The 25,508-nt window shown below is 62.9% G+C and overlaps 1 protein-coding gene across 4 annotated transcripts; it reads left to right on the forward strand.

Moving 5' to 3' along the window:
• The first annotated feature begins 137 nt into the window (after positions 1-137).
• On the forward strand, positions 138-24,532 carry SH2B2 (SH2B adaptor protein 2). 4 transcript variants are annotated; one of them, XM_055410116.2, is made up of 9 exons: positions 138-255; positions 12,651-13,369; positions 16,693-16,794; positions 18,333-18,424; positions 19,735-19,826; positions 19,939-20,097; positions 20,862-21,070; positions 23,126-23,297; positions 24,019-24,532. In XM_055410116.2, exons 2-9 carry the CDS (start codon positions 12,680-12,682, stop codon positions 24,363-24,365), a joined length of 1,863 nt encoding a protein of 620 aa, XP_055266091.1. In that variant the 5' UTR covers positions 138-255; positions 12,651-12,679; the 3' UTR covers positions 24,366-24,532. The 4 variants fall into 4 exon arrangements, with proteins under 4 accessions (XP_055266091.1, XP_088689300.1, XP_055266094.1 ...); XM_088833174.1 differs by lacking the exon at positions 138-255 and adding an exon at positions 2,094-2,387; XM_055410119.2 differs by lacking the exon at positions 138-255 and adding an exon at positions 2,255-2,387 and having other exon boundaries at positions 19,942-20,097.
• Positions 24,533-25,508: the final 976 nt, after the last annotated feature.

Here is a 25,508-nt window from a genome sequence, read left to right on the forward strand (position 1 = left end):
CTCATTCCTGTCCCCAGGACAAAGCTGCTCTCGGCTAATCACACACACACACACCCCACTTTCTTTCCCCGCCCCGGTCACTTCCACTTCTCCCACCAGTTCCTTCTTGTAGGTCGGAGTCCCCCTCACTTCCTCCTCCCTAGGTATCAGCACTATTGTCCTGCCTAGGGCTCCACACTCCGCGACCCTCCCTGGCCAATGACTGGCCACCAGTGGAGCTCCACCAGTGGAGCTCAGCCCAGCACTTGGAACCAGGTTAGTTTGGGGGTGGGGGGCTGGGGTGGGTAGGCTCTCTCACCACCCAGGAGGGTGGGGCCCACAGCCAGGCTGCCCAGTGTGGAGTCTCCCTCCTTCCCTTTACCACTCTGCAGGCAGTTACCCTCCCACCCACCGCCTTACTCCCACAGCCCTTCCAGCCCCATTCGAAGGTCTGAATCCCAGCCGGATGTCCAGGCCTCCATGTAGCTCCAAAGGATGGCTGGTCTGCATTGCACCTAAGCCTTCAAGGGTTTGCTAGGCATGTCCTGGTGAGATAGTGGCCAGTCTGCATATGGAAAGGTAGGGGCCAGGTACCAGGGCCGCAGACCAGGCCTGCATTGCTTTAGCGCCACTGTGGAGGGAACCCAGGGCTGGCTGGCAGGAGGGCAGGAGACGAGGCCTTGGGGTCAGTCTCCACCTTCACCAACCCATGGCTCCTCTTGAGGCCCCACCCTTTTCATCCTCAAGACCGGGATAAAAACCCTTCCTTGCCTCTTCTGCATCTTGGGAAATGAGAGATGTGAAATGGCTTTGGGAAAGGTTAAAGGGCTCTCTACAAAGGTCAGAGGTCAACATGGGTGGGGGTGGGTAACAGATGGAGGCAGCTCCCAGCCACAGCTCCTGGGAGACCACGGCAGATCACAGAACAGCCAGATGTGGGGCTGCAGAGGCTTAGCAAGGGCTGGGAGATGGAGAGCCACTGGCAGTGAGGGCTGAGGGCCTGGAGTGCAGGTAAGAAGGGAGAGGGGAGGAGGAGCCCCACATCCCCAAAGAGCAAGCCCTATGTCTGATCTCTGATCTGGCTTCCACACTTCTCACGCTGATGCCCTTCTGCTCCTCCTGGGCACCTTCCAGGCCTGTAGGAGCCCCTCTGGCTCTTCTGGGAAGCCTCCTGGAGGCTCCCAGCTCACCAGCAGTCAGTCCACAAGTTTTTGCAAAGGCCAGCAGCAGTCTTTGTTTTGTTATCCAGACTGAGATCTGCAGTAACTTACGCCCCAGGTTTGGGGGGCTGCAGAACCAACTAGGGGTGAGGAAGACAGGGCTGTGTCTCCGCCCCGCCCCCATCAGCCCCTGTATGACCTCTGAAGACCTCCCTCCCCGTGTGGCGTCAGCGTCCCCATGGCTGTGAAGATGGGGAGGTGGGAACCCTGCTTAGGTTTTCTCTGCCCCGTTGCCCTGGGCGATTTCCGGCACTGAAAGCGCTGAGGGGAGGGGGCGTGGTGCTCGCCGTCCGGATTTATGAGAACCAGACGTTGACTTCCCCCCGTTGCGACATCTGGGCTTTCTCGAGACTCCCATTGTCCCCTCGCCGGAGGGTCCCGGGTCCCCGCCGGGCGCCCGTCCCCGAGGAGCGCCCACGCCCCAGACACTCCACTTACTCAGGCCACCCAGCCGGCCCCCACCGGCCGCGCTCCCGGGGCCACCATCCCGGACTCCCAGGGACGTCTCCGCTCGGGGCCGGGGGGATTTCGGCGCCTGGCCCGGAGCCCGCTCCGCGAGGCAGGGCAGCCGCGGACGTTCGCCCCCAATGGGGCGGCTGCAGGCCAGTTCCTAACCCCCCGGGGCCCCAAGGCTCGGCCGCCCAGCCGCCGCCAACGGAGGGAGCGAGCGGCAGCTGCGGGCGCCGAACAGGCTCCGCGGAGGGCGGGGGGCGCGGCGGGGGCGGGGCCGGGAGGACAGGAGGGGCGGGGCGCGCGGCGGGGGCGGGGCCGGGATGGCGGGAGGGGCGGGGCGCGCGGCGGGGGCGGGGCCGGGATGGCGGGAGGGGCGGGGCGCGCGGCGGGGGCGGGGCCGGGAGGGCGCGCGCCGCGCGGGCGGAGGGTGGGAGCGGGAACGGGGCGGGGTGCGCGCGCCGCGCGGGGCTGAGCTTGGAGCGCGCGGAGCTCGGAGCGCGCGGAGCTCCGCCGCCAGGAGAGCCGAGCCGGGGCCGCGCCGGGCCCGCGAGGAGCGCACGAGCCTTCGAGGTTGTGGACGACGGAGGGAGGAGCCGCAGCCAACGCCAGCTCCCGCCCGGAGGGAGCCTGAACCCGCCGCGGGCCATGCGCCGCCGGGCCCCGGGAGGCCGGCCGCGGTCCGGGCAGCGCTCCGCCGGCGCCCCGGCCCGCTCGGCCGCAGCTGCGCGCCTGTAGGTACGGCCTGCTTGTCCTCCCAGTTCCCTCGTCCCCCCAGCCCGTCACTCTGAACCCGGTCGGTCCCTGAGGGCGAGCGTGTTGTGTACGCACCGCTGCTCCGGAGAGCTCGGCCCCACGCGCCCCGGTCCGCGCGTGTTGTCTTTGTGTGCGCGGGTGGGAGGGAGCGCGAAGGAGGAGATGCGCCCCCGGCAGAGATCGGCTTCTAGACAGACCCCCTCCACCAGCCCGGGCTGGGCGGGAGTGGCGGGAGGGGCCGAGCCGCCTCCGGAGCAGCTGCGCCCCCCGCCCCTTCCCTGGGCCGAGGCCCGGTGGTGGGCGAGCTCGGTGGGCCCCCTGGAGGAGGGGGTCACTGGCCAGGGCTTGGGGTGGAGGGCGGAGCGCTGGGGGTCTCTTCCTTAGGCTGCGGGGCGGGGGGAAGGCCGACCTGAAATGAGGGTGCGGGCCACAGGAGGGACCCTGTCCAGATCGGCTTCGCCCGGCCGGCACGCCCTCCATCTGGCCCAGGCCTTCTTTCTCACGGTCTCGGTTCCGACCCTCCCACCCCGGGAGCCCTCCGGCAGTCCTCGGTAGTGTGGGGAGGATCGCTGCGGGTGCCGGAGAGGCCGGCTCCTTTAAGAAGGGGCGGGTTCGTGCCCTCCATTCAGGCCCTCCGGCCTCGCCATTGATGAACCTGCGGGCGGCGCGGGGCCCGGCACCGCGCCAGCCGGCGGGCCGAGACCGGGCAGAGGCGGGGACCCCAGCGGCCCACGAAGTGCGGCCTTTAGCGGGGAGAGGTCTGCAATCACTGGGACCCCTCCAGAACCGCGCAGGGCGGACTCGACGGCCTCGAGAGTGTCCTGGGGACAAAGATAAGCCAGCTGGTGCAGGGGAGAGCCTCAGGGCTGGGAGTCAGACCTGGAGTGAACCCTCCACCGTCTGCCCAGTAAAATGGGGATGGTGGTGCCTCCCTCCTAGCTGGGTGACAAGCAGAAGTTGTCCCCCCGACACAAGTCGCTGAGCATGGGGTGAAAGGGCACCCCTGAGAGGGTCGGAGGAGCCAGGGGGTGGTTACCCTAAGAGGCTTTGGCTACCTCTGTTGGGGAGGGGAGGAAGATCTGAACCCTCCCATCCCTGCCCCCAACTTTGAACAGATCTCTTCCATCCTGGCCTCCCTGCCCCATCCAGGAGGCCAGTTGACTGGGAGTGACCTAGAACCTGTCCGCTCTAAGAACTTTGGGGGAGGTCTGGCAGTGGGGGGCAGAAGTGAGGTTCAGGGTGTTTGTGGGCTTTGGGCGACAGGTTCCCACCAGCCGCCTCCCTCTACTCCTCTCCCCCTCTAGAGGGCGAGAGTGAGGATGGGCAGGAGATTCTGATGCGGGATGACTGAGTGGGTCTAAGTGATCAAGAGTTAATGCATGTGCTTTTCTTCTTACCCTTACTCTGAAAAAAACCTGTTTAAAATTTGTTCTAACCCCCTCCTCCCTGCTTTGTGGGTCTCCTAGGGAGAACATACCAAAGGGTGAACTTCCCTAGGAGGTGGGACACCACCCCCATCCAGGTGGAGCCCTCCCACCCCACTCCCAGGGCTGAGTGCTTGGTTTCGAGCTGACTGCTGCTGGCTGAGGGCGTCTGTGCTGTTTCTCATGTAATCTTCACAACAACCCTGGGGCTTGGTACTATTATTATCCCCATGTTGCAGAGAAGGAAACAGATTCAAGGAAGTGAAATGATTTGTCCAAAGTCACTCAACCAATAAGCCAAGCTTCCAAACCAACTCTCTGACGAGAATCCGGTTCCTACCTCTTGCACTGCCTGTCTATTCAGCGTTGTAGGAAACTGGGGGTTTAGGGACCTTGGGCCTCCTGCCTGCTGTCCCCATGGCATTCAAAGGTCTTAGGGCCTGCCTCGCTTCCTGCTCCTTCACTGTCTGCGTAGGACCGGAGGGGCGATGGCCGCTTTGGGAACTGGGGAGGTTTCTCTTCCCCCGCCTCACCTGGGTGGGTCTGTTTTAATGGCTGAGCTCTGTCCCAGGGGACAGCAGGGTGACTCTTCAATATCTAGGGGAATTCACGGCCACACCTGTTTTTGGGCAGAACCATGAGTGGGAGTAGAGCATCTTTGGGCTTCTCTGGTTTGGGCTCCATTCTCCCGAAACTTCCGACCCTCTGTGTCTAGGGCCCACCTGGGGGCGAGTGTAACACCCAGCTGGGGCTCATGGTCTGGTGGAGAAGACAGGACACAGCCGTACGGTGTTGTGGAGGGATGGCGGTGAGGGGAGGGGTCGGGCAGAGACAAAAGAGCCTCCTTGGGCTCAGGGGCCCATCAGCTACTGGGGCAGAGGAACAGGTGAGGAGATGCCGGGCTTCGTGCTGAGACCCCAAGCAGTGGACAAGCAGGGGTTGGAGGAAGAGGATGTATTAGAACTTGGAGGTGGTGAGTTTGAGGTGCCTGGAGATCAGCCAGGCTGGGAGATCTGTTGCCCAGATGCCCGGGGAAGCTCTGTAAGCCTCTGCAGTACCCAGAGGTCTGGGATACTCAACCGAAGGAGGTGCTGAGGTCTCAGGAGCCGCCGGTGTGTGTGTCGTGATAAAGCCAGAAGGCAGACTGGTGGGCTAAGTGGTGGGGGTTGAAGGGGGTGTCCGGCAGATTTCGGGGGCTGGGCCCAGGGAGGTCTGGGAGCGGTGTGAGTAGGGTCCTAGGTGAGATCCCTAACACCGGGAGAGGAGAGACTGTGCAGGGCTCAGGCCAAGGCTGGAGAGGGGTTGGTGCATCTGCTCCACACCCCCAGGAGGGCAGGGCCCGTGCAGCTAGAGCCATCCCAGCCTGCTCTCCACCTCCAGAGCCCGTCCAGGAACTGTCCAGCACCAGGCGCTCCTGAAGGAGAACAGGCTCCCCTCCTAAGCCCCCAGGCCCTGACACAGCTTCTTGTCCTGGATCCCACTCCCTGCTCCTCTGACACTGGCTTCCTGCAGGACCCAGCCCTGGCTTCCCCTGCTCCCCCTCAAGGAGTCAGAATGGCCACCTGCTTTCCCAGGGCGGGGCCTGGGTCCCCCTACTGTGCCCTCAGAGTGAGGGCTCCACAGGGGCAGGGCCCTGTTGGGAGCACCATGTGCTGTAGAAGGGAACAGACCTGAACTTGACTCCACATGACTCCTTTCACCCATCTGGGGCCCTGGACCCGCCAGCACGGCTCCCGACCCACAGGGGAGTCCAGGGTACATCCAGGAATGGGGGACTAGTCACCTCCCTTCCCAGAACCTCATTTCCTCATTTGTGTGATGGGAGAATCCTCCCTTCCTGGCAGGGAGGAGGATGTGAGGGCAGGGGCATAGCCCCGCTGGATGTGGGTCCCGGCCTAGGAAGATGACCTTGGCCCCCCTGTGGAGCTTGGATTAGTCAGGGGCTGAGGAGGAATCCTCTGCCCAGAGGAGTGGGAGGAAAAGAGGGAGTGAACACACGACATTTAGGAAGTAGAAGCAGAGGAGCTTTGATTTTTAAATAAATTGCTTATTTAATCCTCATGACAGCCCTTTGAGGTCAGTGCTGTTTTACCTGCTGATTTGACGGATGAGGAAACTGAGGTCCCCCGGAGGCTGAGTCACACAGCGCAGAAGCGGAGGAGCTGGGATTCAAACCCAGTCATTCTGGCTCCAGATCTCACGCTTTTAACCACTTTGCTGTCCCAAGTGTCAAACGGTCAGATGTGGAGGAGGGGAGATGCCCTGGCCACGGGGCCCCTGTGATACGAGCAGCTGTCGACTGCAGCTCTGGGGGCCCCCTAGGACCAGGGGTCTGCAGGTCCCAGAGCCAGCAGCACTTGTCAAGGTCAGGGGCATCAGTGATATCCCGGGGGCTAAGCGGAAGGGCTTCCCCGGTCCCACGATGGCAAAGGCTGGGAGTTGTGTGGCAGGCGTGACGGCACAGGGCTTTTAACAGCCACCTCCCCAAGACGCTCCTCGGTACTGGCCTTGGACCAGGAGCAGGCAGGTCTGCATGGGCAACCAAGACCGGTCCCACATTACAGCTATGGAAACTGATGCTGGAAAAGCCAGGACCACCTGAGTCCCGCACTTCTCCCCACTCCCCCTACACACACATACGGGGGGCAGAGTATTAAGAGGGCTCTTAATCCGCACCTGTCCCTGCCTGTCACTAATCAGAGCAGCCTCCTCCCCACACCCACTCTGAAGCAAAGTCCCCACCCAGTCAAAAGCATTAAGACCAGAAATCACACCCACTTCTGCCTCCTGCCAGGGTCATGGGTCAGCACAGGTATTCTGGGTGGGGAAGGTCTAGGACTTTCAGCCGCACCTCCCTCTCTCAGGCGGCCTTGGTTCAGAGCCTGCCCTGTGGGGCACCTTCTCAGGGCCCGAAGGTTGTCTCTGCTGCAGGGAACGGGGTGCAGAGAGGGGCCTGGGGGATACGGTCCCAGGAGGCCATGAAGGCAGCTGGAAGGAGCCTTGGTGGTAAAGTGGACAGTCAGCTGGACCAGGCCAGGTCCTGAGATGCCCAGAGGAGAGGGCACGGTTGGGGCCAGCCTCCTGGAAGGCCAGGAGCAGCCAAGGGAGGCCCTGTCTCCTCTTCTTGTGTTGGGGGGCCCCAGGAGGAGGCCTTGGTTTCCCCAGCCCAGAACAGAGCACAGAGGAAGGGTGCCACTCAGGCCCTGCCCCCCACCCAGGAGGCAGACTTGCTGGGTGCTGGGTGGCTGGTTTGCTCTGCAGAGCCGCTGTCCCTTCCTCCGGGGTCTCAGGCAGTAGGGAGGCCAGCTCCAGCTGGGGCTCCCAGGAACACCCCCTCCCCCACAAGTGTGGCCCTGGGCCCTTCTGGTGCCTCCCTGCCCTCCAGGCCGCTGCCCACCGCGCGGTCGATCTATTGGTCGCTGGCCCATTAGTGGGATGGCTAGGCCGCCTCATTAATGTTTTAAGAAATGACCTGGCCGAGGGGTCCGGAACTGCGTGCCACTGGGGGCTGACGGCTGGCTTTCTTTTTTTTTTTTTTTCCTTTTCCAATTGTCAGCGCTATTTTTACCACCGGAAGGCCAGCCGCCCCCTCTCCCCGGCATCTAACTGTGGTGGGGGTTGGGGGATTCTCCCGTCTGGGTTCTTGGCAGAGGGGTGAGGAGAGTCCACGGCTTGGAAAGGCACCAGGCAGGGACACGATTAGGCTTCCCCTCCCCGCCCACCCCTCCCCTGCCCTGCCTCCCTGAAGCCCCCATGCCATCGCCCTCCGGCCCTGGGATGATGGGAACAGAAAACATTTTTTCCAGGAGGAGAAGCCAGACAGCCTGGCTGGGCCTGGAAGAAACCGCAGGGTGATGGATTGGGAAGGGTGGTCTGCCTACCTAGGGCCCCTGGGGGTGTGGGGCCCACCGCCTGATGCCCAGACCAGGCAGAGTGGGACTCCCTGGGTCTCCATCCCAGTCCTCATAGGAGAAGCCCATGAAGGTGAGACAACCTCCTGCCTGTCCCTGGTCCCGCCCCTGCAGGGACTGTGGGACCCTGGCCTTCAGGGTCAAGGGCCACGACAGTCAGGGGCCCCTGGAGGCCACTGCTCCTACACCTCACTTTATGGATGGGGAGCCGAGTACTCAGGAGACACAGGGCCTGGCCCAAGACACAGCCCGGATCTCCCACTGCCCAGCCTGTGGCTGTCCCAAGCTGACCAGGCAAGTTTCTTCTGGCTCCCTGGGGCCAGAAAAGGGGGAGAGGGGGGACCCTGCTCATGGAAGCAAGAGGGCTGAGAACCACAGGGACCACGGGAGCTCAGGGTGGAAGGGCTAGTGTCCAGGAAGGCTTCCTGGAACAGGAAAGGGTTTTTACACAGGAGAGGGTTTTTACACAGCCGGGAGAGGGGGCAGAATTTGAATAGTCAGCTGAGTGAGGCAGGAGGTCCAGCTGGCTGGAAAGCCATGCAGGCAGAGACGGAGGAGGGAATTCCCGAGGAGCTGCTGGAGAAGGGGGAACTCTGGGCCTGCTGGCTTCAACCCATAAACCTTCCCCGCCAGCCCAGACCGTGGGGGCTGGTGACGGCGCCCACCCTGCTTCTGGGACCTTCGGGGTCCCTTCCCCCTGAAGCTCTGCTTTTCACACCCCTGGGCCTGTGGTCCCCTCCAGAATGAATGACTGGGAGTCAGCCTGGCTGGTCCCTAGAGACTACCTCCTGGCTCCACCCAGAGGTGAGGGGAGCCCCAGCGCTGCCCACAGGGACACATGGATCAGAACACTGCAGAGGCCACCTCCTGTGCTGTCCTTCCAGCAAAGGGCAGTCCGTCAGCCTTATATTATTATTATTATTAACATTTATCTGATTGCATCGGGTCTTCGTTGTGGTGCATGGGGCTCCCTCATGGCGCGTGGGCTTAGTTGCCCCATAGCATGCACAAGTGCTCAGTTGCTCGGTCATGTCCAGATCTTTGCAACGCCATGGACTGTAGCCCTCCAGGCTCCTCTGTCCATGGGATTCTCCAGGCAAGAATACTGGAGTGGGTTGCCATGCCCTCCTCCAGGGGATCTTCACGACCCAGGGATCAAACCTGCATTGCTGGTGGATTCTTTACCTCTGAGCCATCAGGGAAACCCAGCAGCATATGGGATCTTAGTTCCCCGACCAGGGATCAAACCCACGTCCCCTACGTTGGAAGGCAGATTCTTAACCACTAAGGTTCCAGAGAAGTCCCTCATCCTCACTCTTAAAGTGAGGAAACAGACCCAGAGGTTGGAGGTGAAGTCAGCAGCCCTCACCTAGAGAGCAAAGACGTCAGGCCTGGAGCCCACTTGAGCAAAGTCGCGGAGCTTGGTCTCCGCCCGTTCTGGGCCCCCGGGCAGTTGCGGACAGCGCTCCAGCATCCCTGCTGGCGCTGAGCCCTCTTTCTTGTGGCTTGCAGCCTCCCTTTACAGGGAGCCATGACTGTAACTAGTGCCGGGGCTCCCTGCTGGCCCCCTGCCCGTGGCTTTTACCCCCGGTTGTACCACCCCTGTCACCTCTGTGTAGCCCAGCTGGACCCAGGGGACATCGACGGCTGCTGGTCCGGGCATCGAGCCCATGGGCTCCTGAGTCGCCAGCAAGTGGTTGGGACGGGGAGGGGAGGAGAGCAAGGCAGGGCCAGTGTCGGTGCTTCCCAGGCCAGTCCCTGCCCAGGGCACGGTCATCGCCCTCTGCCCTTGGCAGACTCCTCTCTGAGTCCCACCCTGCCTCCAGTGAGGCCTAGCTGGGCCCCCTCCCCATCTTGAGAGCCTCTCCCGTGGCTCCCGTCCCTGCACTGGCCAGTCTCCTTGCTAAGAGGGGATTGATGCCTGAGTTCGAGGCAGTGGGACTGGCTTCCTCCCCACCCCACCTGCCCTGTGAGCAGGTGGGGGGGCATCCTCACCTGCTGCTGACTAAGGGGCGAGCCCCTCCCAGGCTGCCCTGTCACCTGGTCTGACCCTCCTTGGTGGTCACAGTGGAACAGGGAATATTGATGCACCCTGTGGGGAGCGCTACCTTGCTGGGTCAATGGATGAGCTCGGAGCCCAGGGCTGGACTTCCCACGCTTAGCCTTAGGGCCCCATGTCCCCATCCCACCCCCGGAAAGGCCCGCTTGCCACAGGTCGGGCGAGGCCCCAGTGATGGTGGCAGGCGCGTTCCTGCCCCACCCTCACTCCTGGCATATGACTCAGGCCCACCTTCTGCCCCCAGGAGTGCCTGTGGTAGATGGGAGACAGGCAGACACAGATGCCTGGGACACTCTGCCCTTAGCACCTCGCTAGCTAGAAGGGGACTTGGAGCTCAGCCTGGGCTGGGGAGGTCAGGGAAGTCTTCCTGGAGGAAGTGGCCCCCTGAATTCACTCTTGAGGGCTGAGTGGGAGTTAGCCAGATGAGAAGGGAGGAAGGGCAGGGCAGGAGAAAGGCCCAGCGTGAACCAGGCTCATGGGTGCCTCAGCCCCACTTCTCCCCCAGCCCCTCCCCTGTGACCTGAAGAGTCCCTCTCCAGGTTACTGCTCATGCCTGCAGGGAGGTCACTCTTGGTCCTCTTTGCTGGCAGGAAGCCCTCCCAACTCCCTGCTCCTCTCCCCCTGAATGCCGGCCTGGGAGTCTCTGAGGCAACCCGCTGGTTTGGAAAACTGTCCTCCGGGCTCAGTGGCCTCCTCACAGGCCTGTTGCCTCCCCCAGGGCTGTGCTGTGGTTACTGAGTGCAGGTCGAAGGCCGAGGTTGCCCCCCCAGGTGAGAGGGAATCCCCCAGTGCCCTGCGGTCCAGAGGCCCCGCAGATGATCTCACAGAAGTGGGGAAGCTATTTTTACCCGGCATTTAATTACACAGCTTGGATCCCAGAGGACAGATGAGGTGGTGCTCCCAAGAGCACCTGTGTGGGAAGGGCCAGGCCAGGAATCATGGGAATCCTGGGGAAGGCAGGTGAGGGCACAACCCCGCCATCTCAGTTCCCCTTGCCCCCACCGGCCCCCCCAGACAGGGGCTCCCCAAGTCAGGGCAGATCCACATCGCCCCACTTTTTCTCCAGTGATTTTCACCCTGGCCTGTTGCGGGGGGGGATGCATAAACAGAATGAATGGCCTGTGCCCCCAGGAGGGGTGCCACTCGGGGGATGAGGAGGCAGGGCCCCCGACGGCTAGCCACGCACCAGGGATTGCAGTCTGGCAATCCCTCAGGAGGAAACAGGGCTTCCCTGGTGGCTCAGATGGTAAAGAATCTGCCTGCAATGCAGGAGACCCAAGTTCGATCCCTGGGTTGGGAAGTTCCCCTGGAGGAGGGAATGGCCACCCACTCCAGTATTCTGGCCCGGGAAACCCAATGGACAGAGCTGGCTACAGTCCATGGGGTCGTAAGAGGCAGACACAACTGAGCACACGTGCACACACGCACACTCACACACACACACTGGAGGGAACAATTAGAGAAGGTAGTCAGTCCACCATAATGGTAAGAAGTATGAAGAGGTAACACCTTCCAGGCCAGTATGAAGAGCTTGCCATACTGGATCCACACTGGGAGATGACCCTCGAAGTCTCTGAGTCAGCGTGAGAATCCCAGACTTGCCACTAGCAAGCTGTGTGTTCTCTGGCCCCGTGTGCGGGCTGGGCAGGGACAGCTGTGACATGCCTGGTGTTCATTGATTCAGTGTTTACTGAGTGCCTGCCACCTGCCCAACACTGGGGACACAGCCACTTAGAAGATGTCAAGACTGCTGCCTTGTGGAGGCGGCATTTTCAGGGGAGGGTGTGGTGCAGGGTGGGCTGGGGTGGGGTGCCTGGGAGACAATACAACCAAGCAAATGGATAAACACTATGAGTTGGGGATACACACTGTGCCAACAAGCAAGCACGCAGGATCCTAGTTCCCTGACCAGGGCGCCAGCCCACACTTCCTGCAGAGGGAGCATGAGGTCTTGACCACTGGACCACCAGGGAAGTCCTGAGACCGTCTTGTTCTCAATAGAGCGGTGGTCAAGGAAAGCTATCGGGCAAGATAGTATTTGAGCAGAAACCTGGAGGACGTGAGGCAGTGTGAGGGAAAGGACATTCCAGGCACATTCAAGAGAAAACCGCAAGTGCAGAAGCCCTGTGGTGAGACTTGGGTGGGGCCTGGGCATAGTGTGCAACAGGTAGAGTTGTGGGAGATAAACATGGGGAGTCAGATGGAGGCAGGTCACAGGAGGTGTGGGGGCCAGTGGCTTTTTCTCTGAGTGGAGCGGGAGCCATTGGAGGGTCCTGAGCAGGGGAGGGCCTGATCTGTCTTTGGTTTTAGAAATGATGACTGGGTGTCTGGGTGGAGAACAGGCTATGGGGGATAAGATCAATTTCCAGAGGAGGGGTGCAGAGGGAGGGCAGTGAAGAGGCTGCTAAAGTGGAGAAGGGGTTGCCTGGGTCCTGGGACAGCAGCCTGGATGGTAGTGGGTGGAGGAGGAGTGGTGTTCTTGGCAAGTTTCAAGGGTAGAGCCAAGAGGGTTGCGCATGACTTTTTCCTGTCCTCCAAACTTTGGGGACCCTCAGAAGGGGGTCACTGGAGGCTCATTAGGGACTCCACTTGAAAGCACCGGTCATCCTGGCCTCCTGCCCCAGACCCAGGAATGACTTTGGGGTTCCCTGAGACTGCTGTTTGAAGAGAGAGTGAATGGAGGGGGCGGGGTCCCCCTCCCTCCTGCAGAGACGTGTCCCACCTTCCCGATTGTCCCCACACACTGGCGCCGCCGAGAAAGGCGGCTGCACACCGTCCCGGGGGAGCGGGAGCGGGTGGGCGCTCCGATCCAGGGGTCGGGAGTTGACTCACCGGCTCCTCTCGCCCGCAGCCTCCGGGGGCTGCGATGGGACGGGAGCCATGAATGGTGCCGCCCCGGTCCCGGTCCCGGTGCCGGTCCCGGACTGGCGGCAGTTCTGCGAGCTGCACGCGCAGGCGGCCGCCGTGGACTTCGCGCACAAGTTCTGCCGCTTCCTGCGGGACAACCCGGCCTACGACACGCCCGACGCCGGCACCTCCTTCTCCCGCCACTTCGCCGCCAACTTCCTGGACGTGTTCGGCGAGGAGGTGCGCCGCGTGCTGGCGGCCGGGCCGCCGGCCGCCATGGAGCCCGGGCCCACGGGGCCCCCGGCGCCCAAGGCCGCGCCCTGCGGCCACTCGCGGAGCTCGGAGGACGTGTCGGCCGCCACGGCGGCCAAGGCCCGCGTCCGCAAGGGCTTCTCGCTGCGCAACATGAGCCTGTGCGTGGTGGACGGCGTGCGCGACATGTGGCACCGGCGCGCCTCCCCCGAGCCCGACGCCGGCCCGCGCGCCGCCGAGCCCCCGGCCGAGCCGCGCGACAAGTGGATGCGGCGCCTGCGGCTGTCGCGGACGCTGGCCGCCAAGGTGGAGCTGCTGGACATCCAGCGCGAGGGCGCGCTGCGCTTCATGGTGGCCGACGACGCGGCCTCGGGCCCCGGGGGCGCCGCCCAGTGGCAGAAGTGCCGCCTGCTCCTGCGCAGGGCGGTGGCCGGCGAGCGCTTCCGCCTGGAGTTCTTCGTGCCGCCCAAGGTGAGTGGCCCGCCCCCTTTGCCCTGGGAGGGCGGATCGTGGAGGACCAGGCTTCCAGCACCCCTCGGTCTTAGGGGGTCGGCAAGATGGAGAGTTCCGGGTCAGGAGCCTGGAGTGCCGGCCCACCGCCCCACAAGTCATCCCTCAAGCATCCCTCAAGCCTGCGAGGGGTCAGAAAGACCCTCTGGCTGCAGAAGGGGTGCTGGGTACTGTTCTGGGAGGTAGGGGGTACTGGAGAGCCTGGCTGCCTGGACTCCTGTCTTCCTCACCTGGAACCCCTGGGTGGCTGGAGCCTCCCCAGAGAGGCAGGCAAGGAGTGACGTTGGCACACTCAGGGGGCCTGCCGGAGGTCTGCAGTCGGCTCAGGAGACGTCTGCCTGGCTGCCAGGCTCCAGCCCAGCCCCGGCCCAGGTGGCCCCCTTCTGGCCCAGGTTTCAAAAGCTAAGTTTCTTGCCCTTAGCAGCATCTTGCTCACCTGAGTGCACCACGCTCTCCCCTCCTCCTGGGGGTCTCCATCAAAGCTGTGGGGGCAGCTTTGGGTCTCCTGGGCCAGGCAGGGGGAAGAGGGGGCAAACTTGCCTCGTTTGGAAGGAGGGAATAACTAACAATAGTGCCCGCTTTCTGAGAGCCGTCATCCTCCCAGGACCCCAGCAAGGTGGGCATCAATGGTCCCCAGGTCACAGAAGAGAAAACAAAGGAAAACTCATGGAGGGGGTGTGGCCGGCCCAGAGTCACAGAGCTGGGGGGTGGCAGAGCTGAGCTAATTATACCATCACCCTGGTGGTCCTCGGAATGAAAGGAGCTGGGAGGCGGGAGCGTGTGCTGGTGTGGCAGCCCCGAGAACCGCCCAGGGCCCCCACCCACCTCTGGGCCCACCCTGTCCCCAGTGCCTTTAGCACCCTGAGCCTCACCTCCCTCCCCACCTCCCTGTCTGTCTGGACTCCGATCCTCCTTGCCTCTCTCCCCTTGGAGGTGGATGGGGTGGGCTCCCCAAGGTCTGGGGCCCATGAGCCATAGGAGAGGTGATTTCCTAGGGGGACACACTAACTCTCTGAAGCGCTCTCTCCAAGTCCCAGGACCCCCCAGACTTCCTAAGGGCTTTCTGCCTGCCCAGGCCCCACCTTTTAGGTCCCTGAGAGAATCACAGACCACTAAGCCCGACGCCACCACTCGTCAGACAGAGAGACTGAGGTCCAGTGAGGGTGGGAAGCAGGATGGGACTTGTCCAGGGTCATCCTCAAGGCAGGGCTTGAGTGCCTTTGCGCCCTGAGTGGCAGCCACAGCTGCCCGGCTGAAAATAGCTGCCCTCGAGGGAGGGGATGCAACAGCTGGTGCGTGAGCCCCTCCTGAGCCCACCACTCACCGCTGGCAGAGCGCAGGGTTCCTGGGGGGCCACTTTCCAAACCTCTAAGCAATCACCTTCCCAACCTCTGAGAAAAGCCAGTGGGTTCCTACCCCCTGATCTGGCCTCAGACCCTCCGTTTTTCATGCAAATGTTTGCAAAATCAGAAGCAACTTCGTGGGAAGGGGGAGCAGGCCTGGCGAGGGGTCAGATCTCATTTCCCAGATGAGTTTGGTTTAGGATGTATGCGCCTCACGGAGACTCCCCCCCCAGCTGACACTCCTCCCGCCTTTGAATCCTGTTCACCCACCCACGGTCCAGAGCTCTTCCTTCTCTTGCCCCTGGGGGACTAGTTGCACCCTTGGAGCAGATGGGGGCTTGGGGTCTGCAGGCTCAGGGACTGTTTCTGGGACCCTCAGAGTGCCCTTTCATACGGCCCCGTGTGTCAGACCTCCAGCCCCCTTACCCGCCCTGCAGGAAAAGTCTCCTGGACCTCAGGTCCCCTCATAGCCCTAGGCCGGGCCCCAGGAAGCAATGAGGCTGGCCCCCTGCCATCTGGGAACCACCAAGAAGCTGGTATTTGCTGGGCTGGAGGGTCAACCTCAATGGAGTTAGTGCAAGATGCTCTGGGGGCCCCAAGGAGGAGAAGCCTAGGCTGCAGAAGTGTTGACTGGTGGACAGGGCCCCAGGACAGGTATTGCTGGAGACTCACGCTGCATAAGCCAAGGCCTGGGGTCATCAGTGGAGAAGGAAATGGCAACCCACTCCAGTATTCTTGCCTGGGAAGTCCCGTAGATGGAGGAGCCTGGCGGGCTACAGTCCATGGGGTCGCAGAGAGTCAGACACGACTGAGCAGTTAACATTTTCACTTGGGGCACGAAACAGGCTGATAGTTCCATCCACCCAAGTGGGAACAGTGAGCTGGAGCAGAGGGAAAGGCAGTCGGGCTTCCAAGGCCAGGCAGAGGATTACGCGCCTCTCGCCAGCGGGAGCCCAGTCCGGCTCTTCTCTGTGGACCTGTCTGTTCCACCCGCTCCAGGACCGCAGGCCCTGCCCGGCTGGCTGGCACGAGGGCCTGCCATGGTCAGTGAGCCCGCAGTCACCACCCCGAGCCCAGCCCGACGCCTGCTGGACGGCAGCCAGTGCTGCCAGGAACCCCCACCCGCCTGCCCACCCAATGTGGGGCCCTTCCCTTTCCTCCTAAAAAAGTCCCTGTCCCAGAGCTCAAGCTCTGCCAGGAATCTCAGTCTCAAGCCAGCCCCGGGGGCCTTCAGGCCAAGGCCAGGAGCTCTGGGGCAGAGTTGGGGGGGCAGGCACAGAGCAGCCCTCCCGGAGAGTCCTGCCAGCTCACCTTGGTCAAATCCCACACTGGCCTCTTTTCTTCCACCTGGAGACACGGCCCTGCCCAATTCCAGGAATCCCATTCCGCGTCAGGGTCTCCAACGCTGTACTGTGGCAAATCTAATCTGAAGGAGGAGACGAGCGGTTTTTTTTTTTTTTAATGAACTAGAATAGAATAGAAAATGTCATACTCCATCACACACAGAGTAAATATTATCCGGTGAAACGTGTGTTTCAGAGATATTTTTACCTAGGTGTGTGTACTGGGTCACCATGTCAGATGTATTTCTTACCATAGGTCAAGGTGAAAAATGTAAAAACCACAAATCTGGTGGGTGTGCTGGGCGGAAGGGTGTCCAGGGCAGAGCTCGCCCCCTCTCAGAGCTCAGAGGTGGGAGACCCATATCCGTCCCATTTCTGTCCCTGACTTGCTGTGTGACTGTGTGAGGAGGTCCCTCCAGTTCCCAGGAACGCCCTCAACTTACCCATCTGTGAAATGGGAATTGGGACACCTCCAACCCAGGGCTGCCTGGCATCCTAAACTGGAGGCGGCTCTGACCTCTGAGAGCGGGGGAGGGGAGAGAGGCCTTCAGGAGGCCCTGGGGCCACTGTCTCACTGCCCCTTCGTCCGGCCTCCCAGGCCTCCAGGCCCAAAGTCAGCATCCCCCTGTCGGCCATCATCGAGGTCCGTACCACCATGCCCCTGGAGATGCCAGAGAAGGACAACACATTCGTGCTCAAGGTGAGCCCCACCCCTGGCCCCGAAGACCCCTCGGGGGGAGAGGGTGAAGGGCCAGCAGCAGGGTGGGGATCCCAGGACCCTCCACAAATGTCAAGCTCAGACGTGAATCCTGGCCCGAGCTCCAGAGACAAGTGGCCCAGGTGCCGTCCGTCATGTGGGTCCCCATTCCTATTTCCTCCTGGGCTGGGGGGAAGGACCTGAGTTTCACTTCCTCCCTCTCGCCCCTTCCCCCACTGGAGTCCCGCTGCTGCATCCACCCCACAGGCAGGAACTAACTGGTCGCCAGACTGCAGCAGTTATGCAAATGCCCCTGTCACTGGAGTGTGGGAACACGCCTGGCCCCACCACGGGCACAAAGGCCCTGAGGGTAGCCAGGGAGGCACCCCAGTGAGTCTGGGGGCTGCCCGTCCTTTTCCCAGGCTCCGCATTGCCAGGGTGGCCTACTCGAGTTGCTGAGGACACGGCTCTGGGCTGCCAGGGCTGTGGCCTTGAGCCTCGTTGGAGAATCAGAGGGTGTTTGTGAGGCCAAGTCCCCAAGGAGGCCTGGTTCCACCCACCCGAAGCTGCATGGAGGGGCACCCCCCCCCCGCCACCGGCCACCCCGCCTCCTCTCCAGGGGCCCAGTTGGGTTTCTGTTTTTACTCGGCCCTGTTTGTTTAATCATGAACTTCTTTATTCATTTAACAAACATTTGCCAACCCCAGACCCTGAGTCACCCAGTCTGGGGGCTGAGGACACGGCCCCTCCCTGCCTGGCTCTCTCATCTGCTGGCTGAGACAAGTCAGAGCCTTACTCCTGACAGTCAGGTGGCCGCTGTGTCTCAGTAGGCTCAGGAGTCCTGAGGCCATGGCGCCCACCTGCCGGGCCCACTCTAGGCCTCAGTTTCCCCATCAGTTCAGGGCAGGGTGGAAGTCAGTTCCGAGCTCTGATGGGGTAGGAATTCCACTGCTCCTTACTAAACAAGAAGCTCAGAGGCCAGGCCTTGGCATTAGAGACCTGGGTTCGGGTCCCAACGCCGTGACTGAGCCAGTTAGCGCACCTCTCCTTCCCATCTGTACAATGGGGAAAGTGCCACCTCTCTCTCCTGGGGCTGTTGGGAAGAGTTCATCAGACAGTGTGTGTGCCTAGTCACCCTCTGGGTCGGGCTTTCTCCTCCTGGCTTCCCTTCTGGAGGCTGCTTATCCCTGGGACGTGGCCGCAGAGGCAGAGTTCCAGGTACAAAAGTGGGTGAGCCTCACCATTCAGGGCTGGGCCCGCCGGGCCCCCACAGACTGAGGGTTATGATGCCCTTCTCCCACCCCCACCCCAGCCCTTACCCAGCCAGCACGGCCTCCTCGGGGGCTGCATCCACAGGGCCTGAGGATGACTGAGGTTATCCCAGTGATCCCCGGCGGTGGGCCCAGGAGAGAGGGGCTGCTGCCCGTGTGGGCTGCCCTCCGCTAGGGAGCCCACTGTCTTCCCAGCTGCTCAGATGGGGGAGCTCCCCCTGGGGGAGGGGCGGGAGGAACCTCTGGACTCTCAACTCGCCCCCTCCCCAGGTGGAGAATGGAGCAGAGTACATCCTGGAGACCATCGACTCCCTGCAGAAGCACTCGTGGGTGGCTGACATTCAGGGCTGCGTAGACCCCGGGTGAGACCCCTGGGACGGGTAGACGGGGTGGGGGCCTAGTGGGGCTGCGCCCTGGATGGAGCCTTCACGGGGAGCAGCTTTCTGGTGAGGGCAGGAGCTGAGCTTGAGAAATGGGCCCTTCTCACGGCAGTCGAATCCAGGTGGGTGCTGGCCAGGACCCTCCCTGTCCCCACACCCCACTCCCAGCAGGCTCTGTAGGTTCAGGGTCCCGGGGCCTGGAGGGCAGTTGAATCATCTTGTTCTCACTCCCAGGGGAGGCTGAAACCATGAGGGGATAGATGGGTAGTGATGGGGTGAACCCAAAGGGCCAGGGATGGAAGACCAAAGGGGATGCCCCCTATTCCAGTCCTGGGGTTCAGAGAAGCTGTACTGGTAGAGGGGCCCTTTCTCTGAGGCTTAAAGAAAGGGGGGCCTGAGCCAGGCAGAGGGGGCTGGGGGCGGAGGAGGGCAGTGGAGGCGCGGGAGGTCGCGGGGAATGTCAGCGCCCTCGGGTGGCTGGAGTTAGAGCTAATGAGGCCGCGCCTTCAGCAACAACCGAGGAAGCGGATAGGTCTGGGCAGTGGGAAGCCATGGCTAGTAACAAACAGGGGGGCAGGACAGCAGGAAGGCCGGCTGCGCCATCTGGGAGAAGTTCCCCAGCCCCGGACTAGGAGGGGCGGGCAGGGCACCGGCCTAGCCGTTGGCAGCAGCTCCTCTGCCAATGGGGTGAGCCAAGCCCCGGGGGGAGGGGCTGCTGCTTTCTAATTAACAGCTTCATTTAAGGAAGCACAATTAAAGTCCTGAGCGCCTCCCAGGCGCCCTCCCATCCCCGAAGTGCTTCTGATCCCTCCCCTGCCACCCTTCCAGCCATCTGCTCCGCACACTCTCTGCCTCGCCCCCGTGAAGGTGAACCTCACTTTGCGGGTGTTTCAGAGCCGCCACAGATGGGGAGACAAAGGCCCGGGGGGAGGGGAGGGGAGGGGCCGGGCCGGCGCAGGCCCCGCCCACCCCATGTCCCGCCCCCAGAGGAGGTCCTCCGGGATCCTCGGAGGAGGCCAGCCCCTCTTGGGGGTTAGCGGGTAGGGGTCGTGGGACCTCAGGGATGGCTGCACGCACTTGGAGACCTGTCCATATGGCCCGGTCACTCACGTGGTGGCCACTGAGCAAGCTGAGGGTGCGATCTCAGGACACGGAGGCAGAGGGACCCAGGCGAGCCAGACAGAGCAGATGCTGGCCGCGGGACAGTCAGCCTCTGCCTGGCTCCGTGAGCCGACCGTGGTCGGGGTCCGAGTCCCATGGCCGGACACAGTTGGGCATTCTTGCCTTCGCAGGGATAGCGAGGAAGACGCGGAGCCGTCCTGTGCCCGGGGAGGCTGTCTGGCCAGCCGCGTGGCCTCCTGCAGCTGTGAGCTCCTGACGGAGGGTAGGTGGGCACAGAGCTGACTGGAGCAGTGGAGGGCAGGGCTGGAGGCGGCGGTCGCTCCAAGGTAGCCAGACAGACAGACACGCCTGTTTCTCACCTGCCGCTTCTCCAGCAGTGGACCTACCCCGGCCCCCAGAGACAACGGCAGCCGTAGTGACAGCCCCACACAGCCGCTCTCAAGAGGCCGTCGGCGAATCCCTGGTCCACGTCCCGCTGGAGACCTTCCTGGAGACCCTGGAGTCCCCAGGCGGCGGCGGCAGCAACAACACAGGTGCAGTGGGGCCCTCCCTTTTCCTGCCCCCGCCCCGGGGCCCCCGCCCAGCCCACAGGCACCCACAGGCCCCTCCCAAGCCCTTCCAGAGCCTCCAAAGCTGTGACCTTTCATCCCCCTGGGTTCTTTGCACAGCAAGTTTTGGCTTTTGCAGGCCCTGCTGGGAGCCTGATCCCTCCCATGGGCCCCGGTTTCAGTAGAAAACGCTCACGGAAAGGGGTACCAAGAGTCAGAACCAGGGGGATGGGGACAAAGACACTTGATTTGTTCCCAAGTTTGTTGCTGACTTAAGAGCGTGACCCCAGGAAATTAAGCAACCCCACCAATTTTTTCCAGAGAAAACTGCCCCGTGATTGTGAAATAAGCATCTTCTGATGTTATACATACAAGCAGATAGCCTGAAGTGTGCACCAGCTGGGGCTATTGAGGATTTTCGTTACTGGTTCATGAGTAGGACATTTAACATCTCTTGAGTGAGAACAGAAACCATTGGCCCGTTGCTATTAATGAGACGAGGCTCCCATTCCCTCATTTGAAACATTCTCATCATTAAGCTATTTGCTAAACCAGACTTGTCAGTTTAAATCTGCCCTCTTAGGCTATTATTTTCTCCCCTCTGTGCCTCAATTTACCTCATACATTTAGTTATTCAAAGAGCATTTGACCTGCAAAAACCCAACAAGCTGATCAAGATGAACCATCCCTGTTCTCCTTCCTGCGGCCCCTCCATCCCCACGCCCCTCACTCTGTGCCCCCCTCTGCAGCGGAGGAGGCAGCAGAGCCAGAGGCCCAGGCCGAGGCCGAGCTGGAGCTCTCTGACTACCCCTGGTTCCACGGGACGCTGTCGCGGATCAAGGCAGCTCAGCTGGTGCTGGCGGGCGGGCCCCGGAACCACGGCCTCTTCGTGATCCGCCAGAGTGAGACCCGGCCCGGGGAGTATGTGCTGACCTTCAACTTCCAGGGCAAGGCCAAGGCAAGTTGGGGAATGGGTGCTGGGGGCGCACACAGGGGAAGCCTCCAGCCCAGGGTTGGCGGTGGGGGGGAGCAGCCTGGGGTGGCCCCGAGGCTGCACCCCTGTCAGGCAGTAAGGCTCCATGGTGGGGGCGGCATGGCTTCCCACGGGCCACGCCTGCTCCTGCCTGTGCTTCCAGGCACCCGCCTCCCTCCCGCACCTCCAAGGGGCTGCAGGCTGCCCCAGCCATGGTGTCTCCACAAGCCGATGGGGTCCTGCCTGTGGCTGAACCCACAGGAGGCTGGGCCCTTCTGAGGGTCTGGCTTTGACCCTGTGCATTGGGGATGACGTAGCACTGGGGCTTCTGAGGGTCTCCACCTGGAGCCACCTGGGTACAGAGGCTGGGGTCAACCAGCGCCCCCCACCCCACACAACCCCTCTTCTCTGCTCAGCTCTGTTCACCGGTCCCTCCTGGGCGCCAACCCGGGCCAGGCCTGTGCTCAGACCAGGCCAGGGGTGTGGAAGAGAGCCACACAGTGGGCCCCAGACAACCCTGCAGGAGGAGCTGGGCAAGAGGGCTTTGGGGAGCAGAGAGCACCGGGCTCCTCCGGCCAGAGTAGAAGACCTTGACGATGGATGGGGAATCCTTGAGGTGAAGACAAGTGAAGGGGCAGGCCAGACAGGGCAGGGCCAAGCCCAGATGGCAGGCTCTCGAGGAAGGGCACTGTGTGCTAATAATACCTAAGGCGCAAAGGAAAACATGACAGAAAGTCCAGTGATTGTTGGGGGGACGGGGGTGGTTAGAGTGGGCGGGAACCTCAACCCCCCTCTCCTCAAGTTTCCGGTAAGGAAACAGACCCAGCCCTGGCTCCTCCCAGGACAGGGTTCCCGTCAGTCCCCGCCAGAGGAGGGGGCACCCCAGGACTCCCGCTCCAGGCCCACACTGAGCCAACGTCCCAAGCCTGGGCTGACCCGGCTCAGACCCCCGCTCCAGCTCTCTAGGCAGCGTCAGGCCCACCATGGAACACTTCCCTCCCTACCAGGGCTTCTCTCTCCTGTTCGTAGGTGCCCAGGCCAGCTCCCCATCGCAGGCACACCATGAAGCCCTCCTGTCACCCCGCTTCTTACCACACACACCCCAGGGACAGCCACTCTTCCCCATGTGGAATACATACGGAGCAAAAAAGGGCTGAAGTCAGAGCCCTGTGGCTCACCCACCACTCAAGACCACACGCCTGGGGCCCATCTCTCTCCCTGCAGTGCCTGGCCGGGTGGGCCCAGTTCCCCCGGCTCCTCCCACTCCCCTCCAACGACAGCTTGGATGAGTGGCACCTGTGGCCACGCCCCCCCAATCAGCCTGGGGCTGCTTCCAGCCTTCCGGACTTTAGCTGGGCAGGGACGGCCAACAGACCCCTAGCTGGGCTGGGAGAGTCACCCCAACATGAGTTCTCTTCTTAACTCTATGCCAGTGGCTGTGGGCGAGTCCCTCCCGCCCTGTGCCTCGGTTTCCCCATTTCTAACACGGAATCTCTGGGCTTCCCTGATGGCTCAGACAGTCAAGAATCCACCTGCAATGCAGGAGACCCAGGTTCCATCGCTGGGTCAGGAAGATCCTCTGGAGAAGGGAATGGCTACCCTACTCGAGCATTTTGCCTGGAGAATCCCGTGGACAGAGGAGCCTCCCGGCTACAGTCCATGGGGTCACAAAGAGTCGGACACGACTGAGCAATTAATACAAACAAAACACAGCATCTCTACCTTCTAGGGCCTCTGGAGACTAGGGACGGAGCGGGTGCGTGAAGGCCCTGACGCTGGTGTTGCCAGTATAGGGACGAATGCATTCCCGCTCCAGCCCCGTCCCGGCTTCGTGGCCCTCGTGCCCATGCCCGCCAGCGGCGTGACCCTCCCCTCCCAAGCTGGGGCTCCCGGGTGAGAAGCCCTCGCTCTGACACCTCCGCATATGGCCTCTGTGAGACCTGGCCCTCCCCCTGACCTTCAAAGGCACTTGCCAAGCAGGGGGCGGACCCAAGACACCCCTCCCTCCCCCCTCGCTGACCACGCCCACTCTGCCCACAGCACCTGCGCCTGTCCTTGAACGGCCACGGGCAGTGCCACGTGCAGCACCTGTGGTTCCAGTCTGTGCTCGACATGCTCCGCCACTTCCACACCCACCCCATCCCGCTGGAGTCCGGGGGCTCTGCCGACATCACCCTACGCAGCTATGTGCGGGCCCAGGGCCCCCCACCCGGTAAGACGCCCCTAACGCGGCCCGCGAAGACACACGGGTGTGCAGTGGGGGAGGGCGTCATCCTGCTGGCCCCCACGGGATGAGCACCAGCCAGGTCTGGTACCTGCTGTAAACCACCGGGGCCAGCCCGATGGGCGGCAAAGAGACAGCCCCAGCGGATCCGTGTCCGGAGTAAATTCCCGGCGGGCGGAAGGGGGCGGCCGCGGGCACCCCGGAAGTCGGTGGAGTCCCTTAGATCCCGCTCGGGTGGGGCTGAGCGCCGAGCTGGAGAGGGGTGAGTGAAGGTGCGGGGCACGCGGGTGGCGCGTTGGTTTGTCCGCCGCACCTACGAAGACTGGAAAGTGTCAGTCGGGTCCGACTCTTTGTGACCCGTGGGCTGAAGCCCGCCAGGCTCCTCTGTCCATGGGATTCTCTAGGCGAGGATACTGGAGTGGGGTTGCCGTGCTCTCCTCCAGGGGATCTTCCGACTCAGGGATCGAACCCGGGTCTCCTGCATTTGCAGGCAGCTTCTTTATCGTCTGAGCCACAGCCGCCTATGCCCAGGACTTTCTCTAGGAGGTGGACTGGAACTAGGGCCGCCGGATTTGGGGTCAGGGCCTCCCTGTGTGATGCTCGGTCACCCGTCCCTGGGGCGCTGGCCCCTGCCTGCACGCTGCTGGAGGGGGTGCCGTGGAAGGAGGGACCCGGCCTCGGCCCTGACGCCCGCGGTCTCCCGTTGCAGACCCGGGGCCCTCGCCCAGCGCCGCGCCCCCGCCGCCCGCCTCCTGGAGCGAGCCGGCCGGCCAGCACTACTTCTCCAGCCTCGCCGCGGCCGCCTGCCCGCCCGCCTCGCCCTCGGAAGCCGGCGGCGCCTCGTCCTCGTCCGCCTCGACGTCTTCGGCCGCGTCGGTGCCCGGCGCCCCCCGCCCCGCCGCCGAGGGCCCGCTGAGCGCCCGCAGCCGCAGCAACAGCGCCGAGCGCCTGCTGGAGGCGGCGGGCGGGGGCGCCGAAGAGCCCCCCGAGACCGGGCCGGGCGAGGGCGCCCGCGGCCACACTCGCGCCGTGGAGAATCAGTACTCCTTCTACTAGGTGGGCGCGCAGGTGCCAAGGCCCTGGGGCCCCCGGCCCCGGGCGATGGCCCACGGGCGTCCAAAGCCGGACCCTGCCGGCCCCCCGCCCCGCCGGCGCTGGGTGGGAAAAGCAAAGCTCTTCAGTGAAGACATAATGTTATTAAAGAGCCTGTTTTAGGGACTGCACCTGGCTCTCCTGTCGTCCTTGTCCGGGCCCCCCGCTCCTCCCGGGCCTGGCGGGGAGGAGGGGGCGCCGCACACCGGCTCCCTGGGGAGCGTCCGCCTCCCCGCTGTGTCTCAGGAGGCCCAGCCTCCCCGTTGGGCGAGTGAGGCCAGGAGACAAGCGGCGGCAGTACCTGAAGGGAGGTGCAGAGATACAGCGCTGGCCCGAGAGGCCCAGAGGGGCGGGGAGGGGGCTTTGGCAGAGCTGGGCCAGAGGTGGAGTTGAGCCTTGGGGGTAAGAATGGGAGATGGGGAGGGCAGAGGAAAGATGAGAGGTGACGGAGTGGGGCCGGGTGAAAGCCAGACCCTGGAGAGGAGAAGGACCAGGCCCTTGGCTTCCTCATTGAGGTCCTGGCAGTATGGACAGGAATCCTCGTCACTATTCCACTGGGAGACTGGGCAGTTCGAGAGGCTGGCTTTCTCACCTTTGATCTAGATTCAAGGTTGCAGCTGGCCCAGAGGGCCTCTGACCGCCCCCCGCCTCCCCCGGCTCCCCTGCAGGCAGAGGTCCCGCTGTGGCTTCCACCTGGAGACCCGGCCAGCTCCAGGCCCCAGCACCCCACCCTCGGGCAGTGGTCCACCGGAGAAGGATCTTGTTCCTGCTGAGCCAAAGCCCCTGCCCCCTCCCCTATACAAACTCAGTCTTCCCACACGGGGACACAGACCCATGGTCCCTCTGCCCAGGAGCGCTCCTGCAGGGCCCGCATCCGTTTGCATCTCAGAGCCCCAGACAGTTCATCCTCCTGGGACCGCCCCTGCAAGCCCTCCCCCATATGCGGGGCTGCAGCACCTCTGGGGGACACCCAGAGCTTTGCTGCCTGAGTTATCCGGTTCCGATTCCCACGATGACCAGAAAGTGACTCGGCTTCACTCCTGCTGCCACCACGGTGAGGGAGTACCAGGCTGGTGCTCAGAACAGCCCGTAACTCAGCTTCTGGCA

This window comes from Moschus berezovskii, chromosome 27 (genome assembly GCF_049115385.1).
Source record: "Moschus berezovskii isolate FMDL1 chromosome 27, NW_MosBer_1.0, whole genome shotgun sequence".
Taxonomy (NCBI): domain Eukaryota; kingdom Metazoa; phylum Chordata; class Mammalia; order Artiodactyla; family Moschidae; genus Moschus; species Moschus berezovskii.

Coding starts and splice junctions, on each gene's coding strand:
- SH2B2 (XM_055410116.2), top strand. CDS start 12,680: ATGAATGGTGCCGCCCCGGTCCCGGTCCCGGTGCCGGTCCCGGACTGG. Junction 19,827..19,938: donor CTGTGAGCTCCTGACGGAGG/GTAGGTGGGCAC, acceptor CCGCTTCTCCAG/CAGTGGACCTACCCCGGCCC. Junction 23,298..24,018: donor GGCCCAGGGCCCCCCACCCG/GTAAGACGCCCC, acceptor CTCCCGTTGCAG/ACCCGGGGCCCTCGCCCAGC.